This window comes from Schistocerca nitens, chromosome 9 (assembly GCF_023898315.1).
Source record: "Schistocerca nitens isolate TAMUIC-IGC-003100 chromosome 9, iqSchNite1.1, whole genome shotgun sequence".
Lineage (NCBI taxonomy): Eukaryota > Metazoa > Arthropoda > Insecta > Orthoptera > Acrididae > Schistocerca > Schistocerca nitens.
Genome location: NC_064622.1, coordinates 246103628 through 246126197, shown reverse-complemented (window position 1 = coordinate 246126197; position 22570 = coordinate 246103628). Strand labels below are relative to the sequence as shown.

Below are 22570 nucleotides of genomic sequence, written 5' to 3'. Positions count from 1 at the left end.
AGCAGGAAACTCACATCATCTGGTGGGGAGTGGGGATAAGAAAAGTAACTACTCTGGAACGTAATATGTCCTGCCTTGCTGAAGTGTGTGTCCGCGTTGGACATGAAAATTTATCCAAGTTCACTACTGGAAACTTCTCCAAGACCAAAAGTGCCATTCTGAGCGTGAGCCATCCCCAGAAGCGTAACATCGAAGGCAGATGGCGATAAGGGGAGTGATTTGGAGATGAACATCAGTCTTCAGCGGATGGATGAACTGCCAGTTGCGGCCAGAGTGTGGTCTTAAATCCTGGCCATGCGTAAGACTAAAACTTTCTTACTGAGTGCTACCCTTGTTGGAGGGTGCATAACGTAGTCCTATCAATGCACGCCGCTGGCTAGTGCATGTGCCGATTGCTAGCTTGATGTGGCAACTGGTATGGCACCCCAATGGTCCACCAGCCAACGTCCTGTTGTTGCACTCTGAAAGTTGGCTGCTGGTAGTGTGGAGGCGTGGGAGTTTAAATGTTGCAGCCCACGGCCGATCGGCTTTTGGCACTTAGCACAGGGCACGCCACACTACAAAGGAGTAAAGCTATCCATTCACCGTATATTTGAGATGTTGAATCGTCATCAGGAATATAAACACGATTGAGAACATTTCTGATGTTATTGACAATGTTTTAACTAATAAAACAGACAGAAAGTTACACTATGGGTTTTTAAAATTTATTCAAAAGGTTTGCATTAGCCAGTTAAAATTCTATCTAAGTGTGAATTTGTCATTACATTAGTTGAGATTCAAAGAATTCAGTAATTACTATTATTCGGGTGTGATTAAAGTGTTATTGATTGTGGGAGAGAGTTAAGAGAACTTTCAAATTATCTTAAAAATTGATTTTACTCAAGTAACTATATGAAGTGGAAGACTAGCAATTGCCAACCAGCCTCAGAAGAATGGTCCTGGGTCTGTGGTTGGCTATTTCATTGTATAATTTTATAAACTTGCAGAAACAGTGAATTTTTCAATTCTATTGAGAGTAACTGTAGCAGACTTCAGCATTCGTCTGACTTTCAGTAGTTCAGTATTGTTGTAATACATAACTACCTCATGCTAAGTTTATTGTTCATCTTGTGTGCACAGAAATGTCAGTATCCACTAATAATTTTTTTCAATAAACACTCCAAGGGCAGAATTATTTATTTACCCAATCCTGCATTTACCATATTTGGAACTGTTTCTTCCTTTTAATTCATATGTTCCCACAGGAAACGCCTATTCATTTGCTTCTTCCTTCTCCCCTATGCATCTAACTTTCTATTCGCATTTCACCAACCACACACCTGATCTGCAACTACTCCTGTTCTTTATGTGAACCCCTCCCTTTCTCCACCTTTCATCACTCATTGTTCTATCTCATAATAACGTTCCAACTAACACTACTTAAATCACTTAAGTGCTGGAGACTTCCTCTGGTGTTTATCTGTCACTAACAGCGCTACAGATGGCACGCCTTCATGGGAAAGATGAGTATAGTAATGTTATTTTAGTTGTAATGGCATTGTATTAGATTACACATGAAGCAGTTGCAGTAGATCAGAGGCACTTATCACATGTTCCAGATTTTCTCTAAGGAGAGGAAGCTGTAACTAGAAATATTTCTTTCGCAGGTGGACAGAGCTTTATGGCCAGAACGACCTCTAGCTGAGTCAGCACTGAGACAATGGGGTACTGGTATTCCAACAAAGAGCGACATAAAGTTGTTATTTCGTGTCTGCCTGCAGTTGGGGGATCCAGGCAAGTTGTCTTACTGCAAGAGTGATAGCCTTCTAGTAAGTTGTTTTTTTATGCTGTAGTTGTGATGCTTCTGTCAAATTATGTTTGTTCTTTAAAACTGTGTATACTATCAAAAACTGGATAATGTTCTGCAACACAACTCACAATTAGTAATTTTTTTAGATGGTCCAAGCTGTCAAATAAAATGTCAGGACCATTCTTGTAGCATAAAAATTACAAAGTATTTTATGCGATAGTTGTAGACAAATTTTAATGACATTTGTCAGTTGAAGGAATAGATTATCACTTCCAGAAGTACCTTCTGCAGGGGAGTAGGTAGTTGTCCAAGGGAATAGACAAGGCAGTATTTGATTTGACAGGAAATTGTTAATTTCTCTCATACTCCTACAAAACCTCTTAACTTGATTCTCACTATTTAAATAATTCTAATGTAAGTCATTTTATACCTCCTGCAAATTATCCTTCATTGGTAGGTGACATGATATGTGTGAAGCAAATCATCGATAGCAAGTTACATGGTGCAATTGCCATGTCAAATGAAAAAAACTTTTGTCTGCACTCTTTCAACAAGTGTGATAAAACCCAATTTTCTTTCATTGTTTTCATATTATAGAAATCAGTTTTTGGTTATTAGAGCTGGAATTGTATGGCTCTCCTCAATTGTGTTGCAGTTAATATATGATCTTCGATCTGATGTCGATAATTATTGAAATTTGACTGATTTATGGAAAGTATAATAATCTAAATTTAAAGTCATATCACGTATGATGGAAAACACCACAGTTTAACTCACTTGAAAGGAATTTGAATACCTTTCTTTAAGGAACTGGTTACATAAATCTATGGTTGTGTCCTTGTGCTGCACAGATTATGATAATTGGGGCATTGGATTCACATCCAAGATGCGGGGATTGAATTCTTGATTCGACCTTCTAAAGTTAGGTTTTGTATGGGTTCCCAAAACAGCTTAAGGTAAATGCTGTCACAGTACTCTTCAACGGGGAATGGCATACATTTCTCTTTATCCTTCCTCAATTTAAGCTGGTACTCATTCTCTAATGATACCATTTTCATCCAGCTACTTGTCTCCTAATCCCCCTTCTTTTTCACCGGTACTATACATTGACATAAGAGAGGTCAGCATATGAACTGTTGTTAAACTGCAGATGTTTATTACCTAAGACCCTTACTGGTTTTTTACATCTTTCTGGACCAAAGTGAATGTAGAAAGTAACCGTGTAATTACCTGCAGCTTTTTGACTTCCTCTTCCATTGGCACCACATCCTGGGTGGTACTTGACCTCCTCACCAATTTTCTGGGATTCCTCTCTGGACTTCTCCATGGACCTCCAGTTGTGGCAACTGGATTCACTGGAATAACATCTAGAATCTCACATATGAGATTGAAGACCCGATTCTCAAACTACTCCTTGATCAACAGGGAGCACACTACTGGTATCTGCACCGTGAATACCTTGTGCAAGCCTAGGAGTGGCTGCCCACCTTTCTGGGGCATCAGAGTTGCTGGCAATGACAGTCTTGCCAAGCAGCCGTTGCTGTGGCTGGGTGGAACCCATGAGGCAAACCCCTGTTCTGTGTGGATGGTACCAGGGCAGACGCTCAGGGCATGAAACATGTTGAACTCTCTGGCCGCTCTTCTGCGGCCACGTCTCTTCCTGGAAGTAATTCTGTCTCAGTTTCTGTTCCTGTTTCTGCTTTCCTGGCCTTATCCTGCTTGGCCACCCACTGAACTGACGGGGAGACATTTGCCACCACCAAACCACTTTTCTGTGTGGAAAGTTCAGTGAAGTTGAATCATTAATGAAGATGAGATCTGGCTCTCTCTCCTTACAAAGATAACTTCTGCCAGCCAGTCGCCCTCCCCCTCTACCTATGACTGTTCAGGAGACATCCCCATGACTACTGCTCCTCACAAGTCAATCAATATACACAAAGTGTAATTTTTCATAGGGACTTTCAGCTAAGTCCGATGATGAACTTAGGGCTAATCTGGAACGACATGGCATATACATTGTCCAGTGTGTCCAGAGAGGCCCTAAGGACCGTTTTGTAGACACTGGCACTTTCATCGTGGTATTGGAGTTGGATAGCCTTCCTGAGAAGGTCAAGGTAATGGTCTACATATGGGATGTGAAACCATACAGTCCAACTCCCTTCCATTGCTTCTGTTACCTCAAGCTCAGCCACATGTCCTTGCGACGCTTTGCCACTCCTATCTGTGGATGCTCTTCATGTGGGGAACCCTTTAAACCCACTGCCTAACTGTGTAAATTGGTCTGGTCTCCATTCTACCCGCTAATCAGAGTGACCAGTGAATATGAAGGAAGAAATAATTCAGGAAATAAAGATCCTTGATTGTCACAGCTACTTCGAAGCCTGGAAGAAGTTTGACAAACTTCGTCATGTGAATCTCTCCTCTACCTTGGCCTCAGTTTTGTCTTACCTCCTCTCCCCTCCCCCTTTGCCCCCTTCCCTTTCTTCACCCTTGGCATCTCCCATCCCTTCCCCTCAAGGAATCGCTCCTCCTCCTCTTCAGCTGGGGAAGACATCCTCTTCTCTGACTCCTACTAGGGATGGTGCTCCCTCTTGGAACACCCTTCTCCGACATTCTCAGGGTAGGAAGCCTGCAACCTCGGGTTGAGTGACGGACCCATGCTCCGAGGGCCCCAAAACCGCTCGCTCTTTGTCCGATTCCAACATCGCTATCCCCTTCTGATAACGCCTCATCCATCCCTCCGAGGCAGAAGAAGCAGCAGTGCAACCTATCGGGCATTAAAAATCTGACCAGCCAAGGTGTTGTTGCTGGAAATAAACTCATTATTTGCGATTTCATGCTCTTCATTTATGCTTTATGGTGTGTGTCATGCATGCTACGGAGAATTGTAGTCGTGTCACAGTCCAGTTTTCATATATTTCCAGCTTTCTTGAAAGCACTCGCAGTTTTGGTACTCACAGATGTAGCACATCCCAGTAAAGTTTTGTACACTTTCACCTCCATATACATTGCACGCACTGTGGAGCATCTATGTGCATGGATAGTAAACCAGTGCTACAGTTTTTTCCAGTTGGTAACACTATTCACTTCATTGTAAATCCGTCGTTTTACCATAGCTGTGTTTTTGTCGGAGGAAATTTACTGTATCACTCAACAATCATAGTTTTATCATTTCGTATTACTCTTAAACAACTTCGTGCTGTTGGACCAGACATTTGCGTATGTTTAGTTTAAACTATTTGAACTGAACAAAATGAACGCTCTGATATGTCATCCATCACTTTGGTGCTTGTTAAATCCACTTAACACATAAGTTTATGTTTCACTTTGGCATGTGTCACACATAAAAAGTTCATTCACTGTTCACTTTTACAAAACATTTCTTAGTAACAGTCACAGTCGGGGGGGAATCAGAGCGTTTGTACTAAGAATAACAAGAATCATAGGTATTAGTTTCCCATACAACAGTTCTTTGTAGGTCATGACTCATGTAATTAATATGGTTGTAATGTTTTTGTAAAGAAGGTTCACCATTATCAGTTTTTGACACTTTGTAATTCATAACAAAGTTTTTTGTGGTAAATAAATTTCACTTTCACAAAAGGTTATCACAGAAATGTCTGCTCCAGAAGGCAAGCAGCACAGTATGTTTTCCTTCCTTAACCTATCTTCCAAGATAAGTCGTAAGGTCATTATTGCCTCATGTGTGCCCGCATTTGTCTGGAATCCAAATTGATCTTCCTCAAGGTCAGCTTCTACGAGTTTTTCTATTCTTTTGTAAAGAGTTTGTGTTACCAGTTTGCAACCATGACTTATGAAACTGACAGTTTGATAATTTTCACATATGTCAGCACCTGCTTTCGTTTTGAATTGGAATTATTACAATCTTCTTGAATTCTCAGGTAATTTCTGCTTTCTCATATATCTTACACACTAGATGTAAGAGTTTTGTCATGGCAGGCTCTCCCAAGGCTATCAGTAGGTCTGACAGACTGTTGTCTACCCCTGGGACCTTGTTTCCGTTTCAGTCTTTCAGTGCTCTGTCAAGTTCTTCTTGCAGTGTTGTGTCCCCCATCTCCTTTTAATTTACATACTCTTCCATTTCTGTAATATTGCCGGCAAGTGCATCTCCGTACAAACCCTCTATATACTCCTTCCACCTTTCAGCTTTCCCTTCTTAACCCCATTCCTGCTTAGCCATTATGCACTTTTTGTCAGTCTCATTTTTTAGACATTTTTACTCCCTTTCATCTGCTTCATTTGCTGCATTTTAATATTTTCTCCTTTCATCAATTAAATTCAATATCTCCTATGTTATCCAAGGATTTCTGCTAGGCCTTGTTTTTTTTATCTGTTTGATCCCCTGCTGCCTTCACTATTTCCTGTCTTAAAGCTACCCATTCAACTTTTACTATATTCCTTTTCTCTGTTTTGGTCAGTTGTTGCCCATTAAACAACCTCGGTTCTTTCAACTTAACCCAGGTCTCATTTTCTTAATTTCCAACCTTTTTGCAAGTTCTTTAGTTTTAATCTACATTTCATAACCAGTGAATTTTGGTCAGAGTCCACATCTGCCCCCGGAAATGGTTTACAATTTAAAATCTGTTTCCTAAATCTTTGTGTTACCATTATACAATCAATCTGAAATCTTCTGGTGTCTCCAAGTCTCTTCCATGTATATAACCTTCTTTCGTAATGCTCAAACCATGTGTTAGCGATGATTAAATTATGCTCTGTGCAAAATTCTACCAGTTGGAACTCAGCTTGCATCTGATCACAGCAATCACAGTCCCCATCTATACCAAACACAGCAAAACTCTACGCCTAACAGTTATTAGAACACTAGACTGTTCATAGTAAGCACTAAAACACACAAGAAATTAAAAAACTAAACTAGAAACCACACAGATAAGTGGAAATAAGTTGCTCCTATTTGAAGATCATAAAAATCTAAAACAAACGATATAATTGCCTTATCAGCAGCAGAAATGCAAGGTCCTCTCTCACTGATGGTCTAACCAACATTGACTGTGCTGATTAACTTATAACGGTGGAAACAATTACTTTAAATTATGGAAAATAATATTTCTATGGACAAGGTTATTCCAAAGTGGATGATAGTGTAGTAGAAGTATTTACGTTAAAAGACATTCATTTTAACCCTACCAGTCGGCTTGTCATGGCCATGTGTCTTAGCTTGTCGTGGCCATGTGTCTTAGCTTGTGTCTTTCCTAGTACAGGCTTGATTTCTTCACGTGGATCTTGAATGACTCACATGATAAGACACTGCTGCCCAGCAAAACTTATAGATAATAGTGTGATCCCAACTGTGCAACAACTATTCTCTGACCCCCTCCCCTCCCCTTCCCCCACTACCACCAGCAGGATCAGTCTCCAACCACTCATTGGTGTCACAGCGAAGGTTTGAACTAAAATGATCTCAGATGGCCCCCTACTGAGAATATCATCAAATTCAATGAAAACATATGAGCAGAGGCAAAGGGAGTGATTCAAGGAAGCTGTCCCAACCTGATACGTAGAACCCAACAAGAACTTTGGAATTAGATCGGAACTGCTTTGAACAAACCAGTATAAGGGATACAGTGTGTTAATGCAAGATCCAGGTATTTTCCTATATTCAACTCGTCTCTGTGTCTAACTAATCTCATAGAATGCCTTTTGTGGCTATGTAAACCTTTACTCAAGACAATACAAGATTTTTGTGGGTTTTAACACTCTGGGATAGACACCAATAGAAAGTCCAAAGCAGATAAATTTTCCCTGTGATAGGCATTTCAGTTGTTGTTGTTGTGGTCTTCAGTCCTGAGACTGGTTTGATGCAGCTCTCCATGCTAATCTATCCTGTGCAAGCTCCTTCATCTTCCAGTACCTACTGAAACCTACATCCTTCTGAATCTGCTTAGTGTATTCATCTCTTGGTCTCCATCTACGATTTTTACCCTCCACGCTGCCCTCTAATGCTAAATTTGTGATACCTTGATGCCTCAGGACATGTCCTACCAACCGATCCCTTCTTCTAGTCAAATTGTGCCACAAACTTCTCTTCTCCCCAATCCTATTCAATACCTCCTCATTAGTTAAGTGATCTACCCACCTAATCTTCAAGATTCTTCTGTAGCACCACATTTCGAAAGCTTCTATTCTCTTCTTGTCCAAACTATTTATTGTCCATGTTTCACTTCCATACATGGCTACACTCCATACAAATACTTTCAGGAATGACTTCCTGACATTTAAATCTATACTCGATATTAACAAATTTCTCTTCTTCAGAAACGCTTTCCTTGCCATTGCCAGTCTACATTTTATATCCTCTCTACTTCGACCATCATCAGTTATTTTGCTCCCCAAATATCAAAACTCCTTTACTACTTTAAGTGTTTCATTTCCTAATCTAATTCCCTCACTACAAAGTGTAATTCAAGTATTGTTCACTAAAAGGTGCATGCACAATAAAGATGCTTGTATTAAAAGACTGCGTCTGGAGTCTATGTTCACTCAAAATGCTTGTCAGATTGAGTTCTGTGAAAATCTGGCAGATGTCTATGTAGTTACTTTGGACACTGGGACAACTGGATTAAACTTTTTACACAACCGTATGAGCATTCCATGATCAAATTGCGAATAGTATAATTAACTGATCGACCCTCTGTAGCCTGTTGCAGCATCATGGCTCATGGGTATTTGCCTGAAGGGATTGTGAATGCAAACCCGGATTCTATATGTCCAGAGTGTAAAAAATGGTTCCTGTAGTGGCAGCAACTAGTCAGGACCTAAATACAATTGCGTACTTCTACTTTAGCAGGTGTTCAATTCCTCTCACTGAGCAAGATGGTGCAGCAGTCAGCACGCCGGACTCACATTTGGGAGGCCGACAGTTCACATACACCTCTGGCCATAAAGATGTAGGTTTCCCTGATTTCCATAAGTCACTTCAGGCAAATACTGGTTAAGTTTCTGTAGAATGGTACAGTCAATTTTCATCCCATTCTTGAAACACTCTCAGCTTGTGCTCCATCTCTGATGACATCAATATTGATGGATGGGATGTGAAACCCTAATCTTCCTTCCTTCCATTCCACTGCTCTTGCCCAGTTTCACCACAACATATCTGAAGTACATATCTGAATAAAATGACAGAATGTAACTTCAGAAGCATTACTAGCATTAGCAAAAGAATTTGTAGGTAAAAATATATGGAAATTTAGGTCAAAAATCATCAGATGGAGTGTGTTTCTCAGTTTATGACAGTGTCTTTTAGGTGTCAGTTTTTAAGCTGTCCCCAACATCCTGCCTGATTCTATAATAGTCTCTCCCAACATTAAAAAATTGGGCAAATAATACGAGGGCCGTTCAGAAAGTAACCTCCGGTTGATTTAAAAAAAATACACCAAGTTAAATAAAAATATTTTAATATATACATCTTACAACTACATCTTTGCACTATTTTTCTACATAGTCTCCATAGCGATTGAGGCACTTATCGTATCTCTTCACAAGCTTTGAAATTCCTTCTGCATAAAAATCACCCGCTTGTGCCTGGAGCCAGCCTGTGACCGCATCTTTGAGCTCTTCGTCGTCATCAAACCGCTGTGACCTGAGCCATTTCTTCAAATGCATGAAGAGGTGATAATCACTTGGCGCCAGGTCTGGGCTGTAAGGTGGATGGTTGATAACGTCCCACTTGAAGGACTCAAGAAGGGCCGTTGTTCTGCGAGCAGAGTGAGGACGGGCGTTATCTTGCAAAAAAATGATACCGGAAGTCAGCATACCACGGCGTTTATTCTGTATAGCCCGTCGTAACTTTTTTATTGTTTCACAGTACACGTCTTGATTAATGGTCGTACCACGTTCCATGAATTCAACCAACAGCACCCCTTTGGCATCCCAAAACACCGTTGCCATCAGTTTTCTGGCAGAAAAATCTTGCGAGGCTTTTCTTGGTTTGGTAGGAGAATTTGAATGTGCCCACATCTTTGATTGTTCTTTTGTCTCAGGGTTTACGTACTTAATCCAGGTTTCGTCACCGGTCACGATTCTGTTTAACAATGGTTCTCCTTCGTCCTCATAACGTGACAGAAAGTCTAATGCAGAGGCCATTCTTTGAGTTTTGTGGTGGTTGGTAAGAATTTTGGGCACCCATCGTGCACAGAACTTACGGTAACCCAATCTTGCTGTCACTATCTCGTACAAGAGAGTCTTAGAAATCTGTGGAAAACCAGTAGACAACTCCGACAGTGAGAAACGTCGATTTTCACGAACTTTTGCATCAACTGTCTGAACAAGTTCGTCAGTCACCAATGATGGTCTACCACTCCTCTCTTCATCATGAACGTTTTCACGTCCACTTTTAAATAAACGTACCCATTCACGGACAACTCCTTCACTCATAACTCTTGGTCCATACACGGCACAAAGATCACGATGAATAGCTGCTGCAAAATATCCTTTGGCTGTAAAAAACCTTATGACAGCACGCACTTCACATTTGGCGGGGTTTTCTATTGCAGCACACATTTCAAACTGCCACAAAAACTAAACTAGCACAGGTACGACGTTCACTCGACCACGGCTTGATGCCGACTGACCTGTTGAGTGCGTGAACGCACAGATGGCGTCGCTACTCCCCCCACAACCCGCACTGTGACCAATCGGAGGTTACTTTCTGAACCGCCCTCGTATATTGGGGAAAATGATGTCCAACCCTGTCCAAGGCCATACAATCAAATAAGTTTTCGTGTACAGCAGACATGACTCTATTGCTGGTTTACTTAGTTGACAATAATTGTACACAGTTGGTGACAACTCACTTCCCGAGGGGGGGGGGGGGGGGAGACTAAAGATAGTCAATTCGGCATTATCCATTACCTATGCTTTGAAAATAATCCATAAAAAAGTTACGGCTCTGAAAGACAATCAGGTAATGGGTCTTTTTCAAAGATTAATGCTGCCAAAGACAATATCCGTTTCATAGCAAAAGCTGTTGGCATCAATCCACTACAGACACTCTTGAAGGAAGAAACAGAGAGTATAAGCCTACCTATAATTATACATTCTATAGTTCTGTAGCAAGACTGAGCTCTTAATGTGAGAAATGCCCTACTATTCATTTTACTTTGCTGTGCGTCCAGAAACTAAAAGGCCACTGCAACACAAAACCCAACCGTAAAGGGGTATGTTTATTTGAATGGCGTAGGTCCATATTTTTCTTTAATATAAACTCCCCTGCCCCCTACGAACTGTGGTTGCTGTTGGTGAGGAGGCTTGCCTGCCTCAGCGATACAGATAGCTGTACTGTATGAGCTACCACATTGGAAGGGTATCTGTTGAGAGCCCAGACAAACATATGACTCCTGAAGAAGGACAGGAGCATTTTCAGTAGTCACAGGAGCAACACACTGGTTGATTGACTGATATGATCTTGTAACATCGACCAAAAGGGCCTTGCTGTGCTGGTACTATGAACAGCTGAAAGCAAAGGGAAACTACAGCCATAACTTTTCCCAAGGGCATGCAGCTCTACTGCATGGTTAAGTGATGATGGGATTCTCTTGGGTAAAATATTTAGAAGGAAAAGTAGTTCCCCATGTGGATCTCCGGGGAGGAACTACTCAGGAGGATGTTGTCATCAGGAAAAACAAAACTGGCATTCTACATATCGAAGCATGGAACATTAGATCTCGTAATCCAGCACGTAGGTTAGAAAATTTAAAAAGGGAAATGGATAGGGTGAAGTTAGAAATTGTGGGAATGAGTGAAATTTGGTGGCAGCAAGAACAGGACTTATGGTCAGATGAATACAGGGATATAAATCCAAAATCAAATAGGGGTAATGCAGGAGTAGGTTTAACAATGAATAAGAAAATAGGAATGTGGATAAGCTGCTATGAACAGCATAGTGAATGCATTATCGTTGCACACACACCGCAGTAGTACAAGTTTATATGACAATTACGTGTGCACATGATGATGAGATTAGTGATAAAAGAAATTATTCGGGTGGGATTGGCTTCAGTCTCCCAGCTTGAGGCTGTTGCCAGTGAGCATCACTGTGGGGGGCTGGATATGAGGATCTGAGATAGGTCCAGCATGTTCCATGTGTCCCCTGATTGGTCCACTACTTTGGCTGCCTGGGAGCTGTCTACACTGAGGATGAACCTCTACCCATTGCAGAGAGGGGTGTTGTTCCAAGATATGGGCAGACTTTCTGTCTTGCCTATTGGAGGTCTCTTTGGTTTGTATGGCAAACTGGTTTCAGGTGTTATCTATGACAGACGGAAGACACTGAGCAAAATGCAGCCGTTTGTCCTGTTCCAGAAAAAACCTCTGAACTCACGAGGTGTGGGCATTCACAGAGGGTGGGATTACTGGTAGTTGGGCGCTTCAGCTTAAGGTGCATGATGCCACCCCCCCTCCCTCCTCCTCTTAGGGATATAGCTGCTATGGAGGGAAAGGAATACAATGTGCTGTTTGCATACTGCGAGGAGTCACTTCAGATGTGGAGAGGCTGCTTTTGGATGCCATGAAAAGCACAGGGTGCAGCCAACTGGAGGTGGTGGTTCATGTTGGTACTAGTGATGTGTGTCACTTCAGATTGAAAGAGATTCTCTTTCGTTTCGGTCGGCTAGCTGAAGAGGTAAAGACTGTTGGTCTTGCTTGTGAGATGAAGGTGGAGCTCATCATCTGTAACCTCATCAACGATACCAACTGTGGTTGTTTGGTACAGAGCTGAGTGGACATCCTGAATCAGACGCTCAGGCAGTTCTCTGACCGTGTAAGCTACAGATACCTCGAATTGCTCCATAGGGTGGTGTATATATATATATATATATATCGGGGCGGTTAGTAGACCCGCAACCGAGCGCCTCCCCAGGTGGCGGATAGGGGAATGCCTCCTAGATATAGGTGGTACCGAGGAAATGAAATACTCGGGGCGGACCAAAACTACTAGTAGCGTCTGTTCCCACAGTGGGCGGCTACAAAAGGCGTCTGCTCCACATGTCAGTGGCGGCCTCAACCAACCTCCTGATCTGGAAAGTCAGGTTGTAGTCGGCAGCATGCCATACATCCAACTACTAAACATCATGATGGTACAACGAGAAAAATCTCACTACCCCGGGCCCCAGTCAATAGACTGGGATCGTCGTGAGCATCGGATTCCGGGGGCTCACGGACATCATGAGAAGAATCGGAGCTTCTCAAACTCCCTCAAGACCAAACGCAAACACTACATCGGCACACTCAAAGTGAACACACTGATGAAGACAGGAAAGATGAAACAACTGACAGACACTCTCGAAAAATTTCAAATCAAAATATGTGCACTGCAAGAAACACGATTCACAGACGAAGACCATTTCAACACGGAGAATTTCAGAATATACAAAGGAAAACCATCGAGACAACTGAAAAACCTAAGGCTTTTTGGCACAGGATTTGCAGTACACAGGTCCATCACGGACAGCATAATCGACTTTTCGTCACCAAACGAAAGAATCAGCACCATCACAGTGAAATCAGCCAATAAATCCTACACAATAATCAACGCACATGCACCGACTAATGACTACAACAGGAAAAATCCGGACGAAATTGATGACTTCTGGACGACAATGGAAGAAACTATCAGAAAAATTCCTGCACATAGAGTCAAAATAATACTGGGAGACTTCAACGCCAAACTCGGAAAAGAAAAGATATACAGACATATCACAGGAAAACATACTCCACACAAGGATACCAACAAAAACGGAAAACATCTGATAGACTTCTGCAAAAGCCACGACCTCGCCATCATGTCAACAAAATTCAAGAAACCAACACGAAAACTTACCACATGGAAATTCCCCAGCGGAAAGCAAGAACTACAAATCGACCACGTAATAGTGCAGAAAGACTCACAAAAAGAAATTTTGAACATAGACACCCGTAAAGGCTACTTCGACTCAGACCACCACCTACTACAGATCAGGATTCGTCTTTTGCCCAAGAAAAAGCTCCAGAAGAACAAAATTGTTCGACCAGATCCAGAATACGTTACTTTAAACCAGACACAAATATTACACAAAATTAAAATGGAGAAAACGACAGACTGGACACAACTTTCACGAAGAATCCGAGAGGCCATGAAACTAGCACAAGCACCACGAACACGGAAACACCGTTGGTGGAACCACACATGTGACCAAGCTATTGACCAACGAATCAGTGCATGGAAAAAATTTAGTTGCCATAAATCCCAAGAGAATTGGATGAACTTCTTGAAAACACAGAAGCAATCAAGCAAAATCATTCGCAGTGAAAAACGACAGTATGACAAACGGCGACTGACAGAGATCGAATCGGACTTCATGAAGAACAATACAAGAAACTTCTACAGAACGTTCAGAGAAAATATGACTGGATATCAACCACCCAACTTGTGCTTCAGAAGACCGGATGGAACCCTAGAAACCAATACCAAAAACAATTGTGACATTCTGGCAAAGTACTTTGAAAAACTGCTCAACACGGACCCCCCCATGGAAGAAATAATGACAGAAACGAGCACATACAATCCAGATAGTGAACCTCCAACTCTAGAAGAAGTTAAAGAAATAATAAAGTCACTCAAGAATCGTAGAGCACCAGGAGAAGATGGCATCATCGCGGAAATCTGGAAGTTACAAGACCCAGAACTCACCAAAGACATCCACAGGATCTTGGAAGACATCTGGAAGACCATGAAAATTCCTGACGACTGGAAAACTGCCCTGATACACCCACTACACAAAAAAGGTGACAAGACTAACCCGAACAATTACAGAGGAATATCCCTATTACCGGTCACATACAAGATCCTCTCTAAAGCTTTACTGAACAGACTAGAATGCCAAACCGACCACTTGATTGGGGAATACCAAGCAGGCTTCCGTAAAGGGCGGTCTTGTGCGGAACAAATTTGGAACCTGAAAATGATTTTACAACACAAACAGTACCTGATCATTACCTTTGTTGACTTCAAAAAGGCGTACGACTCTATCGACCGGAAAACTCTCTTCAAAATTCTAGCAGAATACAAAGTAGACAACAAAACACGGGCTATCATAGAGCAAACTTTAACCAACACGACCTCCAAAGTAAAGTTCTGTGGGGAACTATCAGAGCCCTTTGAAATTCGCACAGGTGTCCGACAAGGCGATGGCCTCTCACCTCTCCTTTTCAATCTGGTGTTAGATAAGGTCATAAAAGAATGGGAAACATCACAACAGGGGATAACCTTAGGAAACCTACAGATTAAATGCCTGGCTTTTGCAGACGATTTGGCGATTGTCACGAAAGGTATAAAGGAAACAAAAGACGCTATTGAAAAACTGCACGAAATCGCTGCCAAAACTGGACTACAGATCTCTTACGAAAAGACACAGTTTATGAGCACAAAGAAACTCTCATCTCTGAACACAAAGTATGGCACGATTTACAAAACGGCAAACTTCAAATACCTCGGTGAAACACTACAAATGAGTGGACATAACAGAGACTCAAACGAAGAAAGAAAGACTAAACTGGACAAGGCATACAAAGTAGTGTGGAATCATTACAACAAGAAGTCTATCTCACAAAAAGCCAAATTACGACATTACGACACGGTGGTGCTCCCCGAGGCACTATATGCAGCAGAGACCACACTAATCCTAGGGCATACACGTATCAGACAATTAGAAAAAGTAGAACGGAAAATACTTAGGAAAATATTTGGCGCAACTAACAACAATGGAATATGGATCAAGAAACCTACAAAGGAACTGTACAAACATACGGAGACAATCACAGAAAAGATTAGAAAACGCAGACTACAATTCTATGGACACCTATACAGAATGCCATCACACAGGCTGACCAAACAGATCTTTGACTGGGTAACCACTAGAAACAACAAATGGGTGGCAGAGGTAGAAAACGACCTGAACCAGCTCAACATAACAGCAGACACAATAAACGACAGAATAAAGTTCAGAAACATCATTAAGAAAAGTAAACTACATGAGATACAATGCGACAAACGAACAGGCATAAAATGGACCGAAGAACGCAAGCAAGATCACAGCCAGAAGATGAAAGAAATATGGGCAACCAAAAAGGCAATCAAGATGAAGCCGAAGACACAAAGCCGACAAGAAGCATGGACAGAGGACCGGAAACAGAAACACAGCGAGCGAATGAGGGAAGTTTGGGCAGCAAGGAAGGCAGCAAAAGGAACTGGCCATGTAGTTTAGTCCAAATGCGCTCTTTAAGGGCAAAACACCAATAATATATATATATATATATATATATATATATATATATATATATATATATATATATATATTATATTAGAGGGTCTTGGGAAAACTGCAGAAAGGGCATCAGTCTAAAACGGTGTAGAGCAAACGCAGGGAGGTAGACGTAGCAACAATCAGTATTGTAGTTGTAAACTGTCGTAGTTGTGTAGGAAAAGAATCAGAGCTCCAAGCACTAATAGAAAGCACAGGAGCTCAAATCTTTATAGGTGTGGAAAGCTGGCTAAAGCCGGAGATAAGTTCAGCCAAAATTTTTACAAAGGATATGTGTTCAGAAAGGGGAGATGAGATACACTTGGTGCTGGAGGTTTATAGCTGTCCGAAGTAGTTAATTTTGTAGTGAAACTTCCTGGCAGATTAAAACTGTGTGCCCGACCGAGACTCGAACTCGGGACCTTTGCCCGCGAAAGGCAAAGGTCCCGAGTTCGAGTCTCGGTCGGGCACACAGTTTTAATCTGCCAGGAAGTTTCATATCAGCGCACACTCCGCTGCAGAGTGAAAATCTCATTCTGGAATTTTGTAGTGTTAATTTGTTCCTTTTCCTGACCCCCCCCCCCCCCCCCCCCCCTCCTCAGATGATACAGTTGCTAAGTAGTTCAAAGCAAACTTGAGTCTCATTTCAGTTAGGTACCCCACTTGTACAGTTCTTGGTGCCTTCAGTCTACCCTTGATATGCCGACAAAAATACATATTGAAAGTCATTGTCGTCTGAAGCGTACTGAATGCCTTCTGAGAAAATTATTCTGAACAGCTAATTCAGGAGCACACTCAAAGTGTAAATGGTTGTGAATACATACTAGACCTCTTAGCAACAGATAACCCTGACCAAAGAAGGAGTATGAAGACAGATACAGAGATTAGTGACCCAAAAGGTTGTTGTGGCTACACTGAACACTGTAACATCCAAATCTACCAAAAATAAATGCATAAAACATGTATTTAAAGAAGCAGGTAAAAATTCACTTGACACCTTCCTAGGAGACAGTCCCCACTCCTTCCAATCTGCCTGTGCAAGTGTAGACCAGATGTGGTTTGGATTCAAAGAAATAGTATCAACGGAAATTGAGAGATAAATTAATAAGAGATGGTACTGTTCCCACTTGGTACACAAAACAGGTCAGAACACTGTTGCAGAGGCAACAAAAAAAGCATGCCAAATTTAAAAGAATGCAGAAGCCGCACGATTGTCGAATTCTTACACAAGCTTGACATTTAGTACAAACTTCAATGTGGAATGCTTTTAATAGTTTCCACAAGAAAACTATGTTCCGAAATCTGGCTGAAAACCCAAAGAGATTCTGGTCGTAAGTAAAGTACACCAGTGGCAATACACAATCAGTACCTTCACTGCGTGATAACAATGGTGGTGATAGTACCACTAAAGCAGGGTTACTACACACAGTTTTCCAAAGTTCGTTCACTTAGAAATACAACATAAAAGGCATCAGAAGATCAAAGCCAATTGGAAAAATATTTAGACAATGTGTGATGCAGAAAATGGTAGTTGACGCTAAACCATGAAAAGTATGAAATCATCCACATGAGTACTAAAAGGAATCTGCTAAATTTTGGTTGCATAATAAAGCACACAAATCTAATGGCTGTCAATTCAACTAAGTACTTATGGATTACAATTACAAATAACTTAAACTAGAATGATCACACAGATAATATTGTGGGGATAGCAAACCAAAGACTGCGATTTATTGGCAAGAAACTTAGAATAGGCTTCATGTCTACTAAAGAGACTGCTTACACTGTGCATATTGCTGTGCTGTGTGAGATCCACATAAGTTAAGTTTGACAGAGAACATTGAAAAAGTCCAAAGAAGGGGAGCACGTTTTGTATTATGGCAAAACAGAGGATAGGGTGCCACCGATATGATAACACAAACTGGGATGGGTATCATTACAACAAAGGTGTTTTTCATGCTGATAGGATCTTCTCATGAAATTTCAATCATCGAGTTTCTCCTTAGGGTGTGAAAGTACATTGTTGCATGTTGCACCCATTTACACAGGGAGAAATGTTCATCATAAGGGGGGCGGGGGGGGGGGGGGGGGGAGAGAGAGAGAGAGAGAGAGAGAGAGAGAGAGATATCAGAGCTTGCACAGAATTATTTAAGTGTTCATTTTTCTATTTATTTGAGAGTGGAGCGATAGAGAAACAGCTTGTTGAAGGTGATGGGTTGTAGCCTGTGCCAGGCAATTAATTGTGAATTATAAAATAATCGTGTGGATGTAGAGATTGCCTTTTCCATACATTTACACATTTGCTTTGCTCCCAAAAGTTTGTACACAACAGTACCAGGGGTGCACAGTAATTTTTCGTCATGTCTACTGCTGGAAGCAACGTTCTTTTATTTCTACCATAAAGGTTGCTTACTGTGAAAAATTAATGGCTCTTCATCACAGTTGATAAAGATATTTCATATTTTATAGTGAAAATGTGCACAGTTATTACAGAACTGTATCATCAATACGAAAAAATCAGTCTCCCATTTACCCATTTAGTCTCTGTAGGGTGTATAGGATTTCAACTCTGACTGTGTATTATGTGGCCACTTCTCTTGCTAATTTACTATTTGGGTATGTTTTTAATTACCTTCAGAAATAAAGTTCATTATTCTCTCTCTCTCTCTCTCTCTCTCTCTCTCTCTCTCTCTGTGTGTGTGTGTGTGTGTGTGTGTGTGTGTGTGTGTGTGTGTGTGTGTGTGTGTAGGCGCGCATGCGCATACTTCATTTGGATTGAAAAAGAAATTTTTCAGCCTTAATAACATTTGCATTATTTATATCCAACAAGCATGTTCTTTTCTGTACCACAGTTGTCTTTAATGTTTCAGAAACTGATGCATATAGCCGCTGAAGTATTTCGAATCGGTGAAGATAATCCAAAAATGCAATATCCACATTTTGGAGCAGAGTGTGAATTCTTTGCTGACCAGTTGTTTCTGCAAATGGAGGAGTATGGTGAGTGATGTGCTTTTAGGTTTATAATTGTAAATTTCATAAATTACCCAAAACACAGATGGCTGGTTATAAACACAGTTTAACTGCTCTTTGTTGTGTCAGTGTAGTTCTAATTTATAAAATTTAGTGACACTCAATTTTCAATGATAAACAGAATTGTTCTTATTGGACATTGTCATTGATGATAAAACATTTTGTGTAAGTTTGATGATGATGATGCTGCTGCTGGTGGTGGTGGTGGTGGTGATAATAACAACAACAACATTGTTTGAAAATATGGAAGAGCTGAATAGTCTGATTTATCAATCAGACATTGAGTTACAAGGAAACCAGTTTCCCTTTCACACAGAGAGAGTGTTCTGTGGAACAGCAGAAATTCTGACATTGATGAAAACACTCATAAATAGAGATTTTCATTAGCAGAAGCTGCTACATCATGCTAGCAGCATTACTGCAGAAAAGGTGGCATTACTAGAGAATGAGAATAGTCTTGTGTAGTGACAAATTTATGAAAAAGCTGTACAACATCCTCAGCTTAACAGGGTTATGACATGCAGAGATTTACTAGATCTTACCCTGTTTCACGTGGAGTAAGGTTCACTATAAGTTTGCTAGGTGGCATACTTCACTGTTGGCTGGCAGGGAGGGGAGACAACTAGCTCGTATGCCAAACTCTCTAAGGATGTAATAGGTAGCAGGATCATTTTACTCTGTCAATGGCAACGCATGCAAGTCAGCCCATCTGCAGTCTTTCTCCAACTATTTTAATCCTATACACTCTGTAATGCAGGTACTCTCTTCATTAAATCGCCACCACCAGGGTGGTGAGTGTGCTACAGAGAATTGTGTGAATCTCTTTGTGGAAATGATGAGGCCACTGGCCAACAATTAAAGATATACATTAAAGTAAAAAGTGCACTCTCATTCTGTTACATTAAGTTAGTGCATTAGTTCGTAGGGTTTTGCATGTTGATATTCCAATTGCTATGGGTTTATATATCAATTGCCATTTTTTATTTGTTCTTCCCTGTTGTTATTTTAGTTTACATTTTCTCATTTGGAGATAGTGAGTACAACTGTGGATGCTTGAAAATTGAATACCAAATGGAGAAATCGAAGTTCAATACAGGGATGACAGCAGTGGAGGCAGCCAAAAACATTTGTGCCAAATATGAAGATAATGCTGTTGGATAGAGCACTGCAAGAAACACTCTGCATTCAAGAAGATTTTTGGTGTTTGATGAAGACCATTTAAACACATTAATTCGCAATGATCCACATCAGTATACTCGAGAACTGGCAAATGTGATGAACTGTGATCGTTCCACTATTGTGCAAAATTTGCGTGCAGTGGAAAGGTTCAAAAGTCAGTTGTACGTCTACCGCATGTTCCAAGTCAAAATAACATAAATGAGAGGGTGACCATATGTGTATCTCTGCTTGCTCATTGCAGTTGGCTCATGAACAATGCTGACCATTCCTATCCTATACCATTACTGGTAACAAGAAGTGGTGTATTTATGCTAACATAAGGAAAACAAAGGGATGGTTGAGTCCAAACAAAGCAGCAAGTCCTCCAAAAGATATGTTATGCATCTGGAGGAACAGTGAAAGTGTGGTGTATTGTGAATTGCTTCCTCGATGTGTAACCCTCACTTCTGACATTTACTGTCAACGACTGAGGCTTCTAACAGATGCAGTCCAAGAATGGCAACCAGCAAGATGCTTGAAGTGATGTTAATCCATTATAACACCCACCTGCATTCAGCTAGATGGACCAAAACGAAAAAAAAAGGTATACAGGATTTGGGTTCGGAAGTCAGTCGACACCCACCTTATTCACCTGATCTTCTGCCCTCAGATTTTCATCTTTCCTGCTCCATGTTCCAAAGCCTTCAAAGAACTTACTTTGTGGATGAAAATGTTTCCTGAACATGGTTCAAAGTGTTCTTTGCCTCAAAACCACATGATTTCTACAGTCACAGAATTAAAAAATTACCCCAGCTTTAGCAGACTATTGTAAATAGTGATGGAGAATAAGATGACTAAAGTCTCCATTATGTGTATCTGTTGTGTTTATTAACTTCATGGAAAAATGTTACAGACTTGTGCACCTACCTAATATTTACAGAAACATTATAATACAAACATTCATTCAAATTGTTTACACATGTATTGTTATCATCTTGAAAAATATTATCACTCTTGTTTTCATTTAGACATTCCTCTACAAGCTCTACAATCTCTTCCTCAGAAAGAACTGTGCATGAAGAACTAGCCATTTAGTACTATCTAATTTGAACGTAATAATTACAACCTTTTTCTCAACACAATTGCTACATATGACACAGAGTTAAGACGGGCTTCAACCGAGCGAGGTGGCGCAGTGGTTAGCACACTGAACTCGCATTCAGGAGGACGACGGTTCAATGCCGTCTCCAGCCGTCCTGATTTAGGTTTTCCATGATTTCCCTAAATCGTTTCAGGCAAATGCCGGGATGGTTCCTTTGAAAGGGCACGGCCGATTTCATTCCCCATCCTTCCCTAACCCGAGCTTGCGCTCCGTCTCTAATGACCTCGTTGCCGACGGGACATTAAACAACACTAACCTAACCTTAAGACGGGCTTCTCTAGATGCAGTAGTGTGCAGTGTTGATGCCTAGTACAGTCAGCTTCAAGGAAAAAGCATGTGAAAGCTAAAATAAAAAAAAAAGGCTTAAATGAGGCTCAACATCAGAGTGGAAAATAAAATTTGCCAAGTCAAGAACAACTTGTTGTTAGAGTGGAAAGGATTAAAGAATTTATTTGGTAATAAAATTTGGTTGTTGCACATCTCATAGTGTCATTTATCAGCTTCTTGATGAAGTGTCTTATGTTTTCATTAATGGTCATAGTTATTGCGGTATTTCGAGGTAAAGTATCTTACTGCAAGAATTTTGAATAGTCTGCAATAAAAAGTTGAGGTTGCGATGTTTTTGCTTTTGGTGCATTTTAGGTCATACATTGCAGTAGAAAAAATATAGCTAACATATTTCATTGTTCTGTAAACTTGGGAGGAGAAGAGAATGGGTTGTATGTAACGCACTCAGTTTTGATCATGCACACCAGCAATAAAATGTATCCTTGTAAACTTTGCTGTGTTGTGACAAGAAGTAATAAAGTGTACATAGCAACAAGAGAAGTTAGGCGTTCCTCAAGACTCATCACTAATGACATTTTTCTGAAGGAAAAAAAAAAGGAGTAATATGATGACATTTTTCTGAAGGAAAAAAAAGGAGTAAGATGTGTGGGGAAAATAAATTGAGAGTTCTGTTGAAATTTTGGGGGAATCCTATCCCCCGGTGTATTTTTAATAATAAATGACTGGCCAAAGGGTTTTATTTTTAAATCTTAATGATCTGAGAAATGTGAAAAAAACAAAATCAGAATCCTGCCAACTACCCATCAGGATGTAAACTGAATATTAATA

At 40.7% G+C, this 22570-nt stretch overlaps 1 protein-coding gene across 4 annotated transcripts in view; it reads left to right on the top strand.

Moving 5' to 3' along the window:
• LOC126203420 (uncharacterized) overlaps positions 1 to 22570 on the top strand; it is a 501622-nt gene that overhangs the window by 402093 nt on the left and 76959 nt on the right. For all 4 annotated transcript variants that reach the window (XM_049937727.1, XM_049937726.1, XM_049937728.1 and 1 more), the window contains 2 exons: positions 1650 to 1811; positions 18975 to 19101. In XM_049937727.1, coding sequence (XP_049793684.1) covers positions 1650 to 1811; positions 18975 to 19101 — 289 coding nt within the window. The remainder of the gene's footprint in view (positions 1 to 1649; positions 1812 to 18974; positions 19102 to 22570) is intronic.